At 41.0% G+C, this 21,409-nt stretch overlaps 1 protein-coding gene across 1 annotated transcript in view; it reads right to left on the bottom strand.

Annotated features, from left to right (window-relative positions):
• DNAH7 (dynein axonemal heavy chain 7) overlaps positions 1 to 21,409 on the bottom strand; it is a 184,497-nt gene that overhangs the window by 17,439 nt on the left and 145,649 nt on the right. Inside the window, exons 56-61 of the mRNA XM_087819982.1 lie at positions 16,947 to 17,123; positions 14,700 to 14,861; positions 12,159 to 12,359; positions 9,337 to 9,498; positions 4,112 to 4,297; positions 2,261 to 2,398 (exon numbers count right to left, since the gene is read on the bottom strand). Coding sequence (XP_087676108.1) covers positions 2,261 to 2,398; positions 4,112 to 4,297; positions 9,337 to 9,498; positions 12,159 to 12,359; positions 14,700 to 14,861; positions 16,947 to 17,123 — 1,026 coding nt within the window. The remainder of the gene's footprint in view (positions 1 to 2,260; positions 2,399 to 4,111; positions 4,298 to 9,336; positions 9,499 to 12,158; positions 12,360 to 14,699; positions 14,862 to 16,946; positions 17,124 to 21,409) is intronic.

Below are 21,409 nucleotides of genomic sequence, written 5' to 3'. Positions count from 1 at the left end.
GGGTGATACGTTTTGAAAGTAATATCCAACTGACTTAAGAGCAGTTAAGAGCAAGAGGGTATTATGTATTTGTAATTGTTTCACTCAGCTTTTTCCTTTTTACCACCTTAGAGTTTTCATAAATGTCACTTGAAATTCTCTAAGGGTTATTTTCCTTATATTAAACAAAAGGAAATGTCACAGAGTTTAACCTTTTCATTTGTGGTCGTGAAATTTTATGTTGAAACAATTTTCCTAAGCAAAAGAGAGCCTGGCAGTTAAGCATAAGGAAAAGAACTCTATAAAAGTAACATTCTCAACTCCAATATTTCCCCCTCTAATTTTAAAAGGTATTTTAGTTAAACACATAATGTAAAGTCTTGTCACTGTTAACTTGCCCCCCAAACACTGCAGTTCTGGTGTCATGGCCCTGAATTGTGGTAATTCAGTGTGAAATCACTGAACTGCCACTGCCTACCCATGACTGTAATTGTACTTGCCAATCTGAGTTTGAGGATATTGAAAGAGGTTGTTTAATTACATAGTGAGAAGACCCCCCATGTGTATTTAAACTTACTCATCTGGTTCTGAGTCATTTTCTGCTGGAAGGAGCCCACTGTTTTATGTATTCTGTAATGTGGCACATCCCATCAAGTTTAAATAAAGCCAAGAGACACCATAAATGCCCTGTTGTCAGACTGGTGTATATTACATGCATCTAATGTTCCTAAAGAGCCATGCTCAGGCAATAACTGATTTTACAGCTATTAGCATGTAAAATGGACATAAAAATAGTCTTTGTCCTTTCTGCCTTATTAGAAAATGTCATCTTAGAGTAGCTCAGAGAGCTTGGAGTTCCTCAATGACGGCACACAATTTTACCCTCCTAATTTTTGTTCTTTTAGCTTTTTCTCTCTGTCTGGTTATGTCATCTAAGTCCTATCCCATTTTTAGACTCTAGAAAGAGAATATAGCATATTGGTTCAGAACAGATTCTACAGCCACACTAGTGAGAGTCAGACTACTTGGCTTTGAGTCCTGGCTCGAAACTGTACTAGCTGGCCTTGGGTAAGCTACTTAATCTTTCTGTGTCTCAGCTTTATACCTGTAAAATGACAGTAACTCGCTCCTACCTCATAGGATTCTGTAAGCATACCCAGGCACTGAGAACAGCGCTCGCATACAGTAAGGATTGTATAATATTAACTATCGTTACTACTCTGAGATTCCATAAAAATAAAAAAGATCAGATAGACTTCAGTTCATGAAATAATTTGCTTGACTGAATAATCATCCTAACTTATTAAAATTTCATTCAGTCACTAAGGGAACTCCTGCCATTTGGACTAATTTGCTTTCAAAAGTGAAAAAAAAAAAAAGTACAAAAAAAACCAACTGGGCGCATCTAAAGGAGAACAATACAAGAGAGGATCTTAATAGACGAACAAGATTAAATATTTTTCATTTAAACGTATGGACTCATGTTCACGGCAAGCTGAATTCTGACGTGTTGGAAATTGACTCTGATGTGCCCTTACCTCATGGTCTCACCAGTGGCGGTGCTTACCTAGCAAGAGTTACTGTATTTTTCCTCTAAACCTTTCCCGCCCCCTTCATTTTGTACTTACTATTGCAACTGTATTCTTTAAATATTATATAATCTGATAAAATACTGATGTGAAAGATACTTTTTCTATGTAAACTAGATTAAATGGAATATTTGATAAAAATAAGTCATTTTTAAAAGTTGCCAGTGAATTGTAAGAGACTAGAAAATAAAATAGGCAAAATTCTAGATGGATTTTGGCATCAAACTGCTTCCCAAGTATCTTTGAGATTCTCCTTCCACTTTAGAGGAATTTAAAAGGGCCATTAAATAAATAAATAAATAAATAAATAAATAAATAAATAAATAAATAAATAAACGGGACATATCGTTATGTATTTGGGCCTGGTTTAGGCAAGAAAGGAAAACTGGAATCCTAGCAGCGAATGCTATCAAAGAATACTCAGAGGTACTCAGAGAATGTCACTCCAAGATCTCCTAGCAGCACAGTGAAACTCAAAGATTCTTTCCGAATCAGCAGATTGATGAAAAACACCCCATATATACATTTCCTTTGTTTAAATCCATATTGAAGGTGTGTATATATTTTTTCTTTTCCTTAAAATGGTTATCCACCTTAACAGATATAATTGTGTCCACAGGCCTCTACTGTGCACACATGTCTGGAGAGCACCGTCTCCAGCCTGGGAGCCAGCTCCTGTATAGATCACACACCTGTGTGAGAAGAATGTTGTCGAATAACAGTTGAGTTTCTGACTGATCTTTAGTGATATCTGCATTGGCATTCATTCCAAAGATTTCCGGAGCTGGGATCAGAGGCAGAGTCTTTGTGTATTCAATGTAGCTTTTGTGCTGCGAAGACAAATAACAGGGAGTTAGGAAGCTAAAAATCAATTACCCTGCAGAACGTTCTCACTGAAGAGAGAGGGTTTTCAAAGCTCAGGTTATTGAGTGGGCAAGCCTGTGAGGCCAAACACTGAATACTTTCATTTCCTTTCAACCTGGGCCACGGGTTAAAAAGAAAAGATATGAACCCATTTAGAGAGACAAAGAAAATGTACCACTCAATTGGAATGAATTTTAAAACAGAGAAAGGAATGTCCTGGCCGCTTCATTTAGAAATTTCTTCCAGAGAAAGCTTTCTGTGCTGCATTGCTGATGATTTATTAATTTATCGCAATAACAATAAATTTTTTTTTGGCTCTACTCTGATTCTCCTGTTTACTTTTATTGGAATAAATGCACATAATTCAGAAAAGTAAAAATTATATGAAAATTTATTATCCTGAGATAACCATCATTAACACTGTATATCTTTTTTTTAAAAAAAAAAAATCTTTGTTAATTTCAGAGAGAGGAAAGGAAAGGGAGAGAGAGAGAGAAACATCAGTGATGAGAGAGTCATTGATCAGCTGCCTCCTGCACGCCCCTTACTGGGGATCGAGCCCGCAACCCGGGCATGTGCCCTGACCGGGAATTGAACTGCGATCTGGATCATAGGTGGATGCTGAAGTACTGAGTCACACCGGTTGGGCAAGGTTGTGTATCTTTTTATGCAGGTGCACTCACATTTTATATCTTATTTACATGGACTTCTACCAAAATCCCATACCTTTCCTGATGCTCATATATTCACATACAAACACAGTGATTGGGGCATTGGTCATGGATGATTTTTCAATATGGGTCATGTTTTGGGTCATCTGACAATTCATGACTGGAGATCTCGTTACTCCTGACTGACTCCCCATGTTCACTTGCTCCACCGAATTAGCAATCTAGACTCTGGGACTGATTTTTCTCTTTATCCCATCAGCATCTGTCCTCAGCTGGCATTAATCCTGGAGGATGACTGGGTCAGGGCTGGGGAGTTATGTTACATGCCCGTGTTGGATGTGGCCAGGTGTTTAACTTTCGATATGTGCCCCTTTGACTTCTGGAAATAAAACGAGAACCAATTTGACTGCTCTGGAAGTCTGTCGTGTGGTAATCTGAAGGCAGATACCACATCTTCCACTAGACAGGACTGGGCAAAAGTAGCAGAAGGGGACCTTGGCCTTTTCTAGTAAGTGGTTCTGGGACTCTGCCACTTTCTACCTGTGTGGCTTTGGGCAAGTCATTCGATTTTAGTGGACTTGCTTTCTCACTTAGAGAGAATAATAATACCAATGTTAGTCTGATGTTCTAGTGAGGTAATTATATGTAACTGCTTTGTAAATAATTAAGCATGATATATATATTATTATTGTTAATATTATTTTTAAACCCTCTCATGCCTATTTCCTTTTTAATTGGGGACAAAGGCTTTTTACCCAAAGGGCTGAATTCATGATAATAGAATCTCAGGCCACTGAGGAAGCTATTCTTGGGTTAGGAACATTTCTGATTATTCCTCACACTACAGCCAGCAGGGGTAGTATCTATGCAAGGGGTTTGCTTTGTCCTTGTAAGACTGACCAGAGCACACACAGTGTTTAACAAAAAACAAGACCTCTGGAAAAATCATTTTCATATCAGAGGAATTTCACGTTTACCACTTTGAATTTTCTAGGAAGGCATACTTACGTCACCAGAAGGCGGGACAAAGTAGATGCCACTTGAGTCGAATTTATAGCCTGGATTGTTAACCAGCTCCGGGCAGAAGAATTTGTTCAGAATGCTGCGCAGCGTGCGCCGGTCCCAGTCGTCGGTCACCCTGCCTCCATAGTTGCACTCGCCGGTCATGTACCGCAGGGCGTCATACGGCAGCTCCTGAAATTGAGAGGTCAGGTCGCTCAACCAGTTACTACAAAACTGTGTTTCTTGTCCTTTCATCTGATTAAATTAAAACATCTTACTAAAAGCTGGCATTAACACAATTTCCCTTTAGATACTTCCCTGCTAACTGTTGCCACTTCCCTCAGGGTCTTTCTCTCCTTCTGTGGTTTGTCATTTCCATTCAGTCACTGCAGAGAATAGAGCTCCTCTATTAGCTTGTGAACTCGCTGCTCAAGCAACATTAGTAGGCCACCTACTATGTGCCAGGCACAAAATGAACTGACCATAAGCCCATCCTTGAAAATCTCTCACGTTTGAGTGACATTCAGACAAACCCAATATAATTCAGAGGTAATCAGTGTTAATTTCCTTTTTGTATTCATATACAGGGTGTCCCCCCCAAAATGTACACACACACTTGGAATAATTATAAAGGCAGTGTTTATTAAAATACATTTCATTTTCAAAATTGAGCTATCAGCTATTAAAGTGTGCATACATTTTTTTGGGACACCCTGTATATTTTGACAATTTGAATCACACTGTATATACAATTTTGCATATAATTTTTCACCAAAACTCATGAAAATCTTTTACAATTTTATGAAATGCCCTGAAAACATGATTTTAATAACTGTCTTTTAATACTGAACACTTCATTTGCTCTTAATTTTCTACTGTTTTAAATTATTTTTCATTAAATATGCATTTCTAATGATTCGGCAGTCTAGATTTCTGAAAAGGAAATTACCAGTCAAAGGGAAGTAGCTCAAGAAAAGCAACTGATTAATGTCACCAAGTTGCTTTTCTGGTAGGCTGTATTAGTTGTAAAAATCAGCTTGAAAATCTTTTATAATTTGATAACCCAAAGATAATTAATATTGTGGTAATTTGCATTTCTAGAAAACTAGTGAGGTTCATAATTTTTTCATGTTTCATAACATTTGTTCTGTGAACTAGCCTCCTCCTGCTCATTTTTCAATTAAAGTTTTAATAGTTTTACTTTTATTTGTATAAACTGTTTTGTCAATTGGCCTTTATCACATTTATGGAAATATTTTTCCTGTTAGCTTGCTTTTTTATTATAGTCTCTTGTATACAGAATTTTTCAATGTTTATGCATGCAAAAGTACCAACTTTTCACACTGCAATTTCTTTTACCCTAAGCATAAATGCTTACACACCCACAGCAGTATGGCAAATTCTATTTCTCAGTGCTCTCAACAAAACTGAGCACTATCACTTAGGAAAACATATTGACAAACAATAAAATTGCTTTTAGTTTTTAAGTTTATATTATTTATATTGACATTTTAAAAATGTTTATAGTTTATGTGGGTAATAGTTCTATTACTTTTATGCAGGCAAAAATGGAGCTGCCTTTTGACCCAGTGATCCCACTTCTAGGAATATATCCTAAGAATCTTGAAACACTAATCAGAAAGAATATATGCACCCCTATGTTCATAGCAGCACAGTTTACAATAGCTAAGATGTGGAAACAGCCCAAGTTCCCATCAGCTGTGGGACATTTACACCATGGAATACTACGCAGCTGTAAAGAAGAAGAATCTCGTACCCTTTGGGGCACTATGGATGGACCTGGAGAATATTATGCTAAGTGAAATAGGCCAGGCAGAGAAAGACAAACATCACATGATCTCACTTATATGTGGAATATAAAGAACTTAATAAACTGATGGACAGAATAGATTCAATGACATGGAAACATAGATGAGACTGACGAATGTCAGAGGGATGGAGGAGGGTGGGTGGTGGGTGGGTGGAGGGGGAGAGAGTAACCAAAGAATTTATATGCACAGATGCACAACCCAAGGACATGGACAATGGTGGGGAGAGGGACTGGGGAGGGGGCTGGGACGGGGTGGAACAGGTCATTGGGGAGAAAAAGGGACAGCTGTAATACTTTGAACAAAATAAATAAATAAATAAATAAATAAATAAATAAATAAATAAATAAATAAATAAAGTGAATTAATACATATTTAAAAAGAGAGAATGGAAAATAGGGAAGGGAAACAAGACTCTATAAGATAATCATTCCTCATTTTGCTTCTTTTCCAAATTTTCTTTAACGGCTTGCTTTTCCTTTTTATATCTTCTTGATTGGATTGGGGGAAACCTACCAAGGCCATATTTCCATGGCATAGGGTTACTCACAGTAAATTAGAACCAGTTCACATAGATTTGGTCTCATTGCCATAGCTGACCCACTGGACCTACTGAGGAGCTAGAAGAGAATGTTTGGGGACATGTTAGGAGGTCCTTGGGTTTTAATTTCTGTTGTAACCATAAACCCATTCTTCTCTCCAAGTAGAGGTTAGTGTACCCCGCTTTCATTTTATTTCCTCACCCTATTCATTCTCTCGACAGCACCAATTGTTGGTGGTCTAGGTTGTGTGTGTGTGTGGGGGGGTGAGTTTAATTCTGATTGCTTTCTTTGTCAAGACATTGTATCATTTTGTTTTAATTTTTTTTTAAATATATCTTTATTGATTTCAGAGAGAGGAAGGGAGAGGGAGAGAGAGAGAGAGAAACATCAGTGATGAGAGAGTCATTGATCGGCTGCCTCCTGCACACCCCTGATTGGGGATCGAGCCCGCAACCCGGGATGTGCCCTGACCAGGAATTGAACTTCAATGTCCTGCATCCTAGGTTGATGCTCAACCGCTGAGCCACGCCTGACTGGGCAAGGATCATTTGTTTTAAGAAAAAATGTTGATTGCTGAAGTCGGATTACATTAGATTTAATAATATCAAAGAGAACTGTGAATTCACATTCCTCAAAGACTCTCCCTCTAACACCTGATGAATTACATGTGATGAATGATTAGTAGTTTTGTCAAGTTTGCTTTATATAATTACTGTGCTGGAGGAATGAGAAGCACTGCTGAATTATCATTTAATTCAAGAAATCAGTTCAGGCCCTGGCTGGTGTGGCTCAGTTGGTTGAGCAACATCCTGTGCATAGACAGGTTGCCAGTGAGGGCACATGTCCAGGTTGCAGGCTCGATTCCCAGTGGCGATGGGTGCAGGAGGCAACTGATTGATGTTTTCATCTATGTTTCTCTCTCACATCGATACTCCTCTCTCTCCCTCTCCCTTTCTCTCTCTCTAAAAAAAAAAATCAATAAAAATAAATCAGTTCGTCAGTCCCATATGTCATTAAAAGAATCTCTGCATAGCATTTGAAAGGATGGACAATTCCTGATGTTCCCTACTTACTCAGGTGCTCTCTCCTGCCCTTCCCCAGGCTGTGCACTTCCCACAGTCCTCTCCCAGACCATGGGTACTGGGTTCTTGCCCACAGTCATTCTTTAGTTCTTTCTTTTCACAGGCAACAGGACTCCCTTTTAAATCTCAGGTGTTCTCAGGCTGCTCCTAACACAATTCACAAACCTCTGTCTTGTGTTCACTCTCTTCTCTTCTCTTGGGCTTTATATCTATATGCCAAGAGCCTGTTCAGTATCTTCACCTGGACATCCAGATGTATAAAACATAGGAGAGTGAAGTACTTATCCACTCACCACCCCACTTTACTACTGTACCTGCTATATACCTATTAATTCCTGGTACTGTCCCCTGCCTGGACTAATGAGTGGTACCACCACCAGTCCAGAACAGAAAACTGACATCATGTGAGACACTCCCTCTTTCTTTACTGCTTAATATCCACGTCATTTCAGCCGCTTTCCCTGCATACCTACTGTATCTCTACCATGTTCCCCATCCCAGCTCAAATGCTCTAGTTTAAACTGTTACCATCTCTTGCCTGGGTTATCATGATGGTCTTCTGGATTAAGTTTCCTAGTGCTGATCATGGGTGGCTTAAAACAACAAAAATTCATTGACAGATAGTTCTGGAGGCTAGATATTTGAAATCAAGGTGTTGGCAGGGCCACACTGCCTCCAAAACTTCAAGGAGGGTCCTTCCTTGCCTCTATCAGCTTCTGGTGGCCCCAGGTGTTCCTTGGCTGGTGGCAGCATTAATCCGATCTCTGCCCCTCTCTTCACATGGCTGTCTTCTCCGTGTGTGCGTCCAAATTTCCCTCTTCTAACGACAACAGTTACATTCTAAGAGGACTCACTCTACCCCAGCATGACTTAATCTTACTTGACTAATTACATCTGCAATAACCCCATTCCCAAATAAGGTCATGTTCTGAGGTACCATGGAGCAGAACTTCAACATATATTTATTGGGAGGGGACACAACTCAACTCACATCATATAAGACTGGTCTGTCATCTAAGTCCTTCCAATCTATTCTCTACTTGATTGTGAGGGTGATCTTTCTAAAATGCAAATATTCTCCCAAAAGTGCACCAAAAGCAGTAGAATAAACTCCCGAATCAGTTAGCACTGCATACAAGAATGTTCCAGATCACTTACAGTTAACCGAGCCTTTTCACCCGTTTGCATTTTTTAAAAAAGTTTGGAGGTATAATTGTTACATAACATTGTATTAGTTCCAGAGGTACAACATAATCATGTTATTTGTGTACATTATTTGCACTTTTTAAAAGCCTTTTTATTGTTGCTCCTTCGCACTGTGTACCTGAAAACCTTCTATTTACTCTTTGTCCCAAGCACCTCCTCCTCTGTGGAACGATGACATTTCTCTAAAAATAAGGTCACGCTCCGGAACAGAAGTCAATCAGTCTGCTTGTTTTTTCTTTTCCCATTCTGAAGCCTGGTTAATTTATGGTCTCCTCAAATCTTTTTCAGAATAAGTGCAATCACTTTTCAGATTCCCATAGGTGTGTATGTGTCAAAATAAATGATAAAATATAGGTTCCTGATTGACAAATGGACACCCTGGCTACCTCCTTTGGCAGCTGTAATATCCTGTAATAATAAAGGACTACTTAATCAGCTGTTGGGAACTATCCTGCTATTCCTTTCGTAAGAGCAGAAATTAATCAGAAGTCCCCGCTTGCTGTGCAACACTCGCAGCACCATACCACATACCAAGGACGCGGGCACTGTGCTTGCCCTGATTTCTCCCCTACCTCATACTGGTTCAGGAACATGTGGAGCTGCTGGACACTGATCCTCAGGTCAGTCTCGTTGAACTCGTAGGGAATATTCCACCCCAGGGGTCCAAATTTCCGTCTCTCCTGCACCAGCGCGTGAAAGAAGCAGAGGCCGTAGAGCAGCCTCTTGAACGCGTCCTGCACGGAGGAGAAAGGCGCCGCGTCACCGGGGTCCGACGCCGCGCTCTGCCCGCCTCTCTCGGCGAAAGCCGGTGACCCCTTTTGCTTATAAACAGATGCACCCCGAAGTGGAACTGAGACGGAAGCAAGCATGTTTCTACGGGCTTTTTAGGCAAAAATAGGCCGACTGAACTCGTTCGGGTTTCCAGGCTGTCGGGAAGCGTGTCCCGCCTCTGCGGCCTTGCGGGGTTTGGAGGCGCCGAGGGAGCGCCCGAGCCGGCCGGCCGGTGCCAGCGCTGGGGGGGGGGTCCCCAGGCCCGGGGGCATCGCAGGGCGGGGCGCCAGCCCGCCGGGCAGCTCCGCACGCAGGGCTTCGCCGCTTGGACACCGCGGGCCCGTGGCTTGCCCGGCCGCCCTCGGGGAACAGAGTCCGGGGCGCCGAGCCGCAGAGCAGGCTCCCCGAGAGCCGGGAGGGTGACGCGCCTAGAGTCGCCTGCGCCCCCGGAGGATGCGACGGGCCCAGGCCGAGCCCGAGCGGGGGCGGGAGGCGAGGCTTCCCGGGGACAGCAGAGGCTGCGCTGGGGGCGCTGCCCCCCAGGGAGAGGGCCGGCCTCGCCCCCGAGAGCGAGTTAACAGCCCCGGGGGGGGGGGGGGGGGGACAGTGGGAAAGCCCCGCCCGGCGGCAGCGCGCAGGGCCCGGGACGAGCTGTGCGGGCGGGGCGAGTGGCCGGACGGAGCCGGCGGGCGAAGGGTCCCCTCGGCCGAGCCCCAGCGGGAGGCCGGGGCGCGCTGCCCAACGGGGGGTCGCCCACGAAGGCCCCGCGCGTGCCGGATGCACGGGCAGCGCTGGAGCTGGGATCATCCCGGAGACGCCGGGCGGCCACGGCCACGGCCACGGCCACGGCCACGGCCGGGCGGATTTCCAGAGGAACGGGAGCGCTGCGGCCCTAACACGTTCCCCGGACACTGACTGCGCGGCAAGGGGCCAACAGTTATCACACAGTGAGGGGGCAACCCCTGGTCCCGATGCTGAAAATCAGCGTCCTCACGGGATAAACAGGCATCGCGAGCCTCCCGCGTGACCCGCTGAGGACACGTGTCACCTTCGTCGTTTCTGGCTAAAAATGCATACCCTGCGCCTCATTATCAAGAAATATTAAGCAAGCCCCAAATGGTAAGCGTTATATTAAAAAAGGGGGGGAGTAAATTCTTCAGAAATGTCAATGTCGCCAAAACCAAAGAAAGGCGGAGGACAAGTTTCCGATGAAAGAAGGCCGCGCGGCCGGGGAGCTCCACGTACAGGGGCCCAGGCCAGTCCCGGGGACAGGGCCAGCGCCCCACCCACCCCGCGGGATCGCTGCCAGATTTGGAGCACAAACGGCAGGTAGGATACAACAGTGTATCCTTGTTAAATTTACTAAACGAACTGTACCAGGATAAGGTGACACCTCTATTGTTAACAAATGTACACTGAAGTATTTATTAGGAATAAAGGGCCGTGCCATACCTACCTTACCTGCACATTGTACACCCTGCCCATGCCCTGTGCCCCTGGTAACAGGAGGTAAACATGGGCACAGGACACGGGCTATTTGTGCAACTTTTATACTTGTAACTTTTCTGTAAGTTTAAAAAATATTTCCAAATAAAAAATTAAAACAGAAAAATGTGATGTGCTGCTTTGGAATTTGAGGAGTTTTGGGTTTTGGTTTGGACTGTGGCTCATAAAAGCCTTGACTTCCCATATGTGTGACTATCACTGGAGAGACCTTTGATCTAGAATAAAGGGAATAAAATATTTCAAAAAGGCTTTTGTCCAGCTATTATATGCAGAAATGCCCTCACCACCTACCTGGGAGTAACCTGCTCTTTCTGGGCCTAATTAATGCAAAAATTGGTCATACAGCAGGTCTTAGAAGCTTAGGAGAAGGTTTGACTTAGTTTTAAATATACATGATTTTTTTTTTTAATACCCAAACCTTTTGTTTAGTGAAAGTACTTCTTTATTTTAATGCTTTCCTTTGATGTGTACTTAAAACATATTCCGACATCAAGAGTGTGAGCTTTTTAATGGCAAAAACTTACCAAGGTTCATAACCTCTCTTAAAACGAAACTCTTCCATTTTTAATTATGGTAAAACGCTGTGAAACAATTTTAGGTCACAGACATTCACACACAGAATTCTAATCACGAAAGCAGTGGGTGGTTTCCCTGCTTGCCCGGTGATGCTAAAAAAGACCCTTATGAGCCCCATCAATCAAGGAGTAAAATCATTTTGGCTCTCATTATAGTTACATGGAGAAAATATTTTTATATTTTAATTTAAAGATATGGCTTCAAATAGCAAATGGCTCAGTTAATATCCTGAAACAAGATTCTCCAACCTTGCAGATTTGTACTGGGAATGGCTTACAGCTGACTTTCTAAATAGAAAGCTACATTATTAATGATACCCCACAAGATCTCAGCTGAGCAGGAATGAAGTTGGTAGTAAAATTAAAATAAAATATTAATAAAATTGACTTCAGCACAGTCAATAATCAGTGATCAAAACCAACTGCACTGCAGTGCAGGAGGCCTATTTACTTTGTAGTTTTTCTCAGCACACACCCACGATCACCAGGGGTCACTTGAACTGCTTTATAGGGCTGGGGTAAAAGACTTAGCCATCACTAACAGGCTTTTTGCAGCTGCCAAAGAACTCGGGGTCAGAGATGGGGTCCATGAGGTAGGATCGGATGATGTTCGCCCGCAAACCTTTCGGTGCCTCGTTGGTCATTTTCACTCCGTTCTGCAGGACAGACACAGGGAAGTTTGGAGATGGGTAACTTGTCAGCCACATTCGGAAGTCTGGATGTGTTGATTCTGGGCTTAACTCCTGCAGGGAAAATAAATCAGATACAAAAGCACCAATGAAAATCAGTGAGAACTCTCCAGACCCCAGGTGTCTAGGATGGGCTGGGAGTGGGGGGAAGCATTTTTACAGAAGAGAGCTCATAGCTGCAGTTTAAGCCTTAAAATCTGATTCTACCCCAGAAACAATATACTTGATAAAACTAAATCATATGACTAGAAAGTTTACAAAGGTGTTACATAATTCAGAACTGGTCACAATAAAGAACAAGACATTAAAAAAAAAAAAAAAAAGTGTAATTTTATTGATGTTGCTGAAATATTTACTGCAAGAATTCTCCACCCCAGAGCTGGATTAAGATTAACCCCTCCCCCTTTTTTCTGTAGCCATGTTGTGAGACTAAGCAACACACTCCAGATATGTCAGTTTAATAAAACCAAGCAGGGATAGGAAAAAAGAGCATTCTGAAAGGTGGGGAGACCTGGGACATCCTGAAGCATGAAACACATCACTAGGAGCTCGATTTGTTGAAGGGGCTGGTCAGGCCTGCACTGTACAGGAGAATGGAGCCCTTGGCACTGCGCTGAAGGCTGGATAAGCTGGGAATCATCAGGCGCCCTTCCCTCTCTTCCTATTCATTCCCTCTCCCTACTGCTACCTCCTCTAATTGTCCTTTCAGTGGTATCTGTGCTTTTAAAATTGCCAATCTCTGTCAGTAGAAAATGTTTGAGCATTCATATGGTGAAGGGGTAGGGCGAGTTAGGAAGAGTAAGAATTTAGGTGCCTAAAACCCTTTTTTCTTAACCCTCACCTGAGGTTATGTTTTCTTATTAATATTTATTTTTATTTATTTACTCATTTATTTATCGAAACATTGATTGGTTGCTTCCCGTACATGCCCTGACCAGGGATCAAACCCACAACCTCTTGGTGTATGGGACGACACTCCAACCAACCGAGCCACCCAGCCAGGGTGGTGCCTAAGTTCTTTAATAAGTGGTAAGGGCACCAATTTTTCTCCTATTAGCTGCCTTAAACCCAGTGACTTAAGCAACATGACTCATGGACTTTGAGTCAAGTTCACCATCCACTAGAGACCATTCTCTCTTAGATGACTCTCTGATGGGTGTATATGAGGCAATTCAACAGGTCATGAGCGTGGCCAAGAGACAGAGAAACCATGAGGGAACAGGAACAAATATAAAACCTCTAACATAAAGCCTGACAAGTGAGTAGATGTTGGTAAGACAAGTAATAAAAAGAATAGTTTTTCAGATAGAAATAGCATCTATTCTGATGGCCTACGTTCTTGACAAAGAGTGCTATAAAATGAAAATGAAAGTAGTTCAAATGGATACAGCATAGAAGTCAAGATGGAAAGTGGCCAAGATGAAACCTGAGAAGTAGGCCAAGGTCAGTCAAAGTAGGGTGTTGAAAGCCACGATGGGGTTTGAACTTTGTTTTGCATGAAATGGGAATCCATTGGAAGGTATTAAGCAGTGAAGCAATATTCATTTACTAGTTCAGTAGATATTTATTGATTGTCTGCTAGGGGCCAGGCACTATTCAAGGTGCTGGAGACAAAGCAGAGAGAACAAAACAGACAGTTGCTGTCCTCATGGTGCTTTCATTCTATGGGAGATACAGAAAAAATGACAAGTGGCATAAAGAAAAATACAACCTGCTCCTTAAAGTTTCAGTTGAGTGTCTGCATAGTGCAAGTTATATCATTACCTTGGTTATTTAGTAGCTTGGGGTTCTCTGCGCTAGGTGGGGGCTGGAGTCATGGTAATTACAGAGGATGCATTTTCTCTGTTTATTGAAATCAAGTACCAAGTTTTCTATTTACTCAGCTGAACTAAATGGGTTTTCTTCCTGGAATTTCTGCCCACAAAAATAGGGAAGTACAATGAACCAGGGCAAAGGGGGTGGAAGGAGTACCCTTTTGGTTTTAGACAGGATCACTAGCTAAGTGGGTGAGAAGTGAATTAAAGAAAAGTTATATCTTGAAATGTTTAAGTTTAGAGTCGCCACATGAATTTCACCTGAAAAGCCCCCTTTGTTTTTGGTTCACTGTTACAAAAAGTGAATTGTTTACTGTCTACCCTGTGGTTTACACTCATCTTTGAGGCCACTCTTCTGGATGAGCCCTGGGTCCTATAAGAGGGACTCAGCAAGGCCTGACAGTGTGCTCTTCTCTAGTCCTATAGTCCCCAAAGTCAGCCCATCCCTCCTATAATCCAGGCATGTCATTCACCTCTAACCCTCCAAATTAGAAGACAGGAATGGAGTTGCTTAGATGGTATGTAGATAACTAATTATATTGAGGGAATACAATCTATAAAAATAAACGTGCATTTTTACCTCGCAAACTTTCTCAAGGGTTGGCATCCAAGAGGTGGCAAGGTGGCAATTCTGAAGAACAACCCATGTTCCTTCCTTGACAGCTTTTTCTAACATCTTCATAGCTATGGGACCTTGGCCTTGACCAAGAGATAAAGAGCTAAGTTTTGATCCCCCATATCCCTGTGTACAAAAATAATAAAGATGTGAGAGAAGAATAAATATTATTACAGGAAATGTTAAATTAGACTTATTAAAATTTAATTATATAGCATCCTTCAAAGGTCTGAACATACGCAACCCTAAAAAAATTCTTACTGAGTAAGAATCCTATAAGCATTTAGATAAAAAGCAAGTTAACTCATATAGGAAACAGTCATGGTAATAAATTAAAAATTCTGTACAGTACTTGATTGCTGAGATAAGGGATAGAAAAAGAAATTAAGAGGACTTTTAACAGAGGAGGAGATGAAAGGGCTTGGTTGTTATGCAGCAACTCCTAAAATCCAAAGCTGAAAAGAAAGTATGAATGGACAGATGAGCTTGTCCAAATCTTTGAATAATTGTATTTTAACTAATTTGGCTACTGAATAAAAAAAAATAATTAACCCTTAATTCCCATTTTAAAGTTTCTTTAAAGAATTCTGTGGGAGTGTTTGCTGGAATTCATTTTTACTACATCCCAATTCACCTGTAGCTGCTGCTAGACACAGTGTCCATGTCTCTCCAAGCTCTTTCTAGATCAGTGACCACCCAAATGCTCTTTGGAAGAGACCTTGAGTTACAGTAGCATCGGAAGAGTAAGGTCTTGAGCCCTGTCTGAATGTCCATGGCTTATCCACACTAGCAGGTAGAAGCAGCAGAAAATCAAGCAGAGCTAAATACTAATTGTTTCTGGGAAAAGTAAAGATAGCAAGAGAAGAGAATGCCAGAGAATAATCACAATGACAATGCAGGAAGAGAAATGGAGAGAAACTGGGAGGTCTCGAAGGGTCAGAAATGTTGTGTTGATGTCAAGAGGGTGAGTCCTACATAAAATGGATATTTCCAGCATTTCCATCACTTCCATCCTAGTCCTAGCAACCATCGCTCCTCCTGGCCTTTCAATATCCCCCTTAACTAGTGCCCTCCTTCCATTTTGCACCACTCAGATCAATTCTCCTCACTCCAGCTAGAATGACCTTTATAAATTATAGATCAGATCATATCACTTTGGTGCTAAAAACCCTGCCACATTGTCCTGTCATACTGAAAGACCTTAATGTAAAGGCCCTGCAGGAGATGGTCCCTCATACATCTCAGAGCCCATCTCCTGCACTTATGACAGCCACGTTCCAGCACGTCCCCAACCATAGGTAAATGCTATGTTAGATGATCAGTCCTCTAGTGTCTAAGGTTTATAGCCAATGCAAAAAATATTAGGTTTTAAAATATAAATTGGCCTAGTGAAGACTATTTTAACTAGTTAGCTATGTGATCTTTGAGAAGCTATTTAGTCTCTCCATGCTTAGTATCCCTATCTGTAAACTAAAGATGCCATTATTTACCTCATAGGGTTGTTATAAAAATTAAAATAGAAAATGTGTATAACAGGTATAACAAAATTAACTGTATATAAAGTACTCAATAAAAGTGGTAGTGGTGGTTTTAAAAATATCAGTACTATTACCTTAAAATGTTATTTTGAAACAACTCAAAAATGCCAATGACTTATTATTTTCTTGTTCTAGGATGTATGATGTAAGAAAATTTACAGCAAATATTTTCAACATATTTAAAGCCTAGAAACATAAATATTAGAATATAACCTGTAAAGTGACTATAATTAGTATTGTTCTGGAAAGTCAAGGAAGGTCCCCCTTTAGAGACTGAGAGAAGAAGCAGGATCAGCGAAAGCTCTCCCCTGGGTCATTGTTCAGGCTTCAATTTATTAAATCAACCCAAGTTCATATACTGGTGCAAATTATGTCGCAGAGTCCCCTATGTCCCCAAAATAAAAGAAAAGCAAATGCCCCCCAAAGCCCAAATTCTGGTTTTATAATTTAGATAAGGAACTTTTTTTAATCAGTGCAGCCAGTTAAATAATCAGTCTCTGGGAACTCTGTCAACCTCTGGACTCCCAAGTCTTTCAAGGGGTGAGTGATAAATTTTTACCTTTTCCTAACTCCTTAGCATTTCAAGTATTAGCAAGTGCATATATATTTATATATAGTAACACACATGTACACACACACACACACACAGATAACTCAATCTATTTTAAGGTACCTGGTCATCAGCAAATTTGAGAAGGGCAGCCATAGGATCCGCTCCAGGAGAGAGCACAAAAATCAGTGGTGCACAGCAGTTACTATCTGCAAACGCCTTGGATAAATTGAAGGGGGGTGGTTCAATGAATATACGCCCCAATTTGATGGTTATAAATTCCTGCAGCATTGGAATAATCTAGAAGGGAACAAGAATATATTTGAAAGAATATTGAAAATCTTCCTAAAACCTTAAAAGGTTCAGATTCAAGGGTGTCTTACTTAGGTATTCATTAATGTTGATGGAGAGTCAAAGGCATCACTTTATATAAATGCCTTTTAGATGGAAAAAAGTTATAAATATTTAAATAATAAAAGGTGGGTGGTTAGTAACACCAGAGTTCAAAGGCATTTATTTTCCCTCCTTTTAATGAGTATTCAACACATAGTGGATAAAAGAAACCTTAACTCATTACGTAAGTTTTAAAACACTGTGTTCCAAACATCCAAAATGCAGTAGAAATTTTAGTGTGACTTATACAATACTATACCATCAAGAAAGAACTGATGGAGCTGGAAAAAAATGTTTTTACCTAAAAAAAAAAATCACTATGAAAACAACAACAACCCATACTCCTGAGAAACAGGCAAAACTACAGTGCATAAAATTTCTGATGACATGCTTGCACATTTTCTAGAAGCATGCACGAGAAAAAGCAGAACTCTGCGGCTTGGGGGTCTCTATCAGGCATTGGCGCGGAAATGGAATTGTGTTAATCAGTACAGCTTAGGCACAGTTTTAGATACATCATCCCTCTCTGACGAAGGGTCTAAACTTCATCATTTCTGGGCAATGACACCAGATAATCATGACTCAGGTGTGACCCAAACAAATAACAAAAGTATATTTAACAAACAAGTATCCCCATGTATAGCTGAACAAATTACATAAACATAACCCAGGAAGAGGAGAGATGGAGTGACAAGAACACAAAGAATGTTTGGAAGGCTGCAGGATCAGTGTGGCTGGATGCCTGCTCAGATCCAAGGGCAGAATTCTGGGTGCACACAACAGTTCCACCAGCAAATCAGAGAACTTGGAGCAAACTGCTAGAGCAATTTGCAGATGCCAAGTGTATCTCAGAAAGACGGGCTCCTCTGAAAAAGGTTACAAGTTACAAGTATTCCCAAATTTTAATTGTGTATTTTCAGGAACATCTATTCACACAGGTTTGTAAGTAAAAATCATTGATATGTCACAATGCCTTAAAACAGTGTCAATCCTGGTGTGGATGAGTGTGTGGGACCGAGGGTGTGAGAGTGAGGAGCCCACAGTGAAAGAACACCTGGGCCTGAATTAAAGCTTTAGTCCCTTCCCAATATTTCTCTAGATTCACTCAAATATGGGAAAGATACGGAAGAGAAACAAGAAATGTACAAGACCATGATCTCAAGAACATACCTAACGAGATAACACAGCATTGCCTGTGCACAGTAAATATCCACTGAACGAGCGAATGGGTAAATGACTCAAGGTGCCTCCTTTTGTGAGGCTGGAATTCTGATCTCAGAAATCTTAAACAAAAATCACAGAATAACAAATTCACCTTAAAGTTTCATTTCTAGATAAGTTATTTCATGTTTCAGATATTTTGAATGGGCACTGATGTCAAGCCCATTGCAGGAAACTAAACACACCGTCTGCTCCAGGCCTGTCCTTGCCCCTCCCCTTATCATTTGTCTCCTATAGCTGGTCTTTTCGCAGTAGGTTAAAAATGTTTTCGTAACCTCATTCCTCCCAAGGCTGCCTTCTTCACTAAATTAGAGTTTCACAAACAAAATGAAAGCACCTGGCCTTCAAGTGCATGGTCTTACTTTCCGTGAGCGTGAGGTGCACAGGACCCCTCCCGCGCGTGGGCCGGGCTGGTGCAGACCCCGCGGGCGGGAAGCTTCTCCTGGCGAGGGAAGACCCGGTCGGGGTGGCACGCGAGGGTAAACAGGGCCGAAGTTCAGGGCTTCGTTTGTAATGTTAAAACTGAACAAGACTTGCTTGCTCCCGAGACTGAACCGTAACTCCCGAGGTAAGTGACTCTGTTAGCTATTCAGTTTGCAAGGCCACATATCGGGTTTGTGTCTGCAATCCGATTTTGCCAGCATTAGGTTTGTAAAATGAAATCTGTCAGTAACAAAAATTACAGACTAATCTAGGCAACCATCTTCCAAAAGGCAGGAAAGAGGTTTGTGGTCTTCCATTTATGTTTTTCTACGTATTGCAAGTTCCTGTGAGATTTATCTGAGGTCAGAGAAGCATATTAACTTATATTTGACAAGTTTCTTACTGGAAGCTGATTGATTTGTTCTTTGTTTAGAGTTCAGAAGGAAAGAACTGTGGCCAGAAGCTCTTCATTTTGTGAAAGGACCCAAAACATTCCACACCTCAGTATTTATCCATTTGATGTTCTTTTTTGCTAAATAAAACTCTATAGACTATTAAATTTTAAAGGAAAGTGCAAACCCATCTTTTACGTCTTTCCAAACAAGAGTATCGCAGAACCTGGCATTTGTGGTTTCTTACCTGAATGGACTTGGTTTTGAGGGGAGAGCAGTAGAAAGGAGACCAAAAAAATTGTGTTGACAAATAAAATATATTATAAGCCAGAGTTCAAGCAGCTGCTGATTTTCTTGGTGGATATTATAGTATCTCATGATTTAGATATTGCAAAGAAATAAAATCTATATAGTACTAGCCTAAATATTAGTTCCATGTAGCACTGTTACTTTTTCTGGTACGCTAATACCATTTTACTTTGGAAAACTACTCTTTTAAAAGCATAATCACCCTATATATTTTAAAATATATAGATTCCAAAATCAACAACTCACCACTAGAAATTGGAGTACCTGATAATAGTAAGATTGAAGGGTTTGCTAATGTAAGATCATATTAATAATTATTTTTATATTAAGGATTACAGATGTGATAGTACATGTAGATAATGTCTCACTTAGGGTAAATTGAATTCTGCTATAGTAGCAAACAATTTCCAGATCTTAGTGTCTTAACACAACAAACGCTTATTTTTGTCCATGCAAAGTCACCTGGGTATGCAGGCAATTCACTCTTCCTGTTCTGGCTCAGCAATACCCAGCTTGATTATGGCACTTAAATGTCAACACTTGATTCACAATTTTGATGGTAGGAGAGTGCCCTGGAAAATCTCACACTGGAGTTAAATGCTCACATTTTATTGGCCAAAGCAAGGTATATGGCTAACCCCCCACTCTAGTGTGTGCAGAAGGAGAGGAGAACCAGGAACCTTGCTGAGAGGCATTAATGTCTACATTCATCCACTTATCCAAGGAAAACTCTAGAGGACTACAGAGGGAAAAGTTACAAGACAGGGTATTAGGGCAGCTAAGAGAAGAATGAAACCACAAGTTGAACCTCAACTGATTTAAAAATAAACACATACAAACAAACAAAATCCCCTCAGTTTGAATATCTAACTCCCCACCTCCCTCAAAAACACTTTAAAAAGAGAATGAATATGGAAATATTTGATTTATTTGGTAGCTCAATGTATTTTCAGATTAAAATGTCAAAATTTTTAAAACATAAAACTGGGAAAAAGATACTTATAGATGAAACTGTTGCAATTAGGAAGTGGTTCATTAATCACTTTTTAAAAAAATATATCTTTATTGATTTCAGAGAGAGGAAGGGAGAGGGAGAGAGAGAGAGACAGAAACATCAATGATGAGAGGAGAGTCATTGATCAGCTGCAGCCCGCAAACCGGGCATGTGCCCTGATGGGGAATGGAACCCAGATCGCCTGGATCCTAGGTCAATGCTTAACCGCTGAGCCACACCCGGCTGGGCCATTAATCACTTTTAATTAAATTTAATTAAAACAGAAGGTTCTTTGTTTTTCAGATATTGAAACGAGAAGGTCGACAGTACATGCAGAATCATTTCAGTATGAAAGTCTTCATCTAGCTAAGAAAACAAAGTAAAAACCTTTGAAAATCCTAATAAAAGCATTTAAAGGAGGAAGCCACATTAGGCAAGCTCTTCACATCCTTCCTGCTTAATACTTGACATGAAGACTGCTTAGACTTTACCGTAAAGATTCAGTGGAGATTCATTTTTTAAAGGGGCTACCAAGGGGGCGGCTCATCCTCAGTCATCAGTTTAATAATGACTCTTAAACAACTATAATTACTTCCAGCACTTAAGAGCAGGGCAGCGTTATGACTTTAATGGGCCCTAGGCACATCGTGGGCCCCTTCCTTCATTAAAAAAAATTAAAAATTATATTTTACAATTGTTTGGGTATAATTACAAATATAATACAGACTGGATTGTATTTCCTGATTGTAAAAGAAATTAAAACATCTTCATGGACTCCTAAAAGTATCATGGGCCCTAGTCACTTTGCCTAACAGATACTTTGGCCCTGGCTGAGAACATCTGCAGAGTCAAGC

Source organism: Miniopterus natalensis, chromosome 8 (assembly GCF_054644295.1).
Source record: "Miniopterus natalensis isolate mMinNat1 chromosome 8, mMinNat1.hap1, whole genome shotgun sequence".
Lineage (NCBI taxonomy): Eukaryota > Metazoa > Chordata > Mammalia > Chiroptera > Miniopteridae > Miniopterus > Miniopterus natalensis.
Note: the sequence above shows the minus strand (reverse complement) of the source record. Positions and strands in the feature narration are given on the sequence as shown.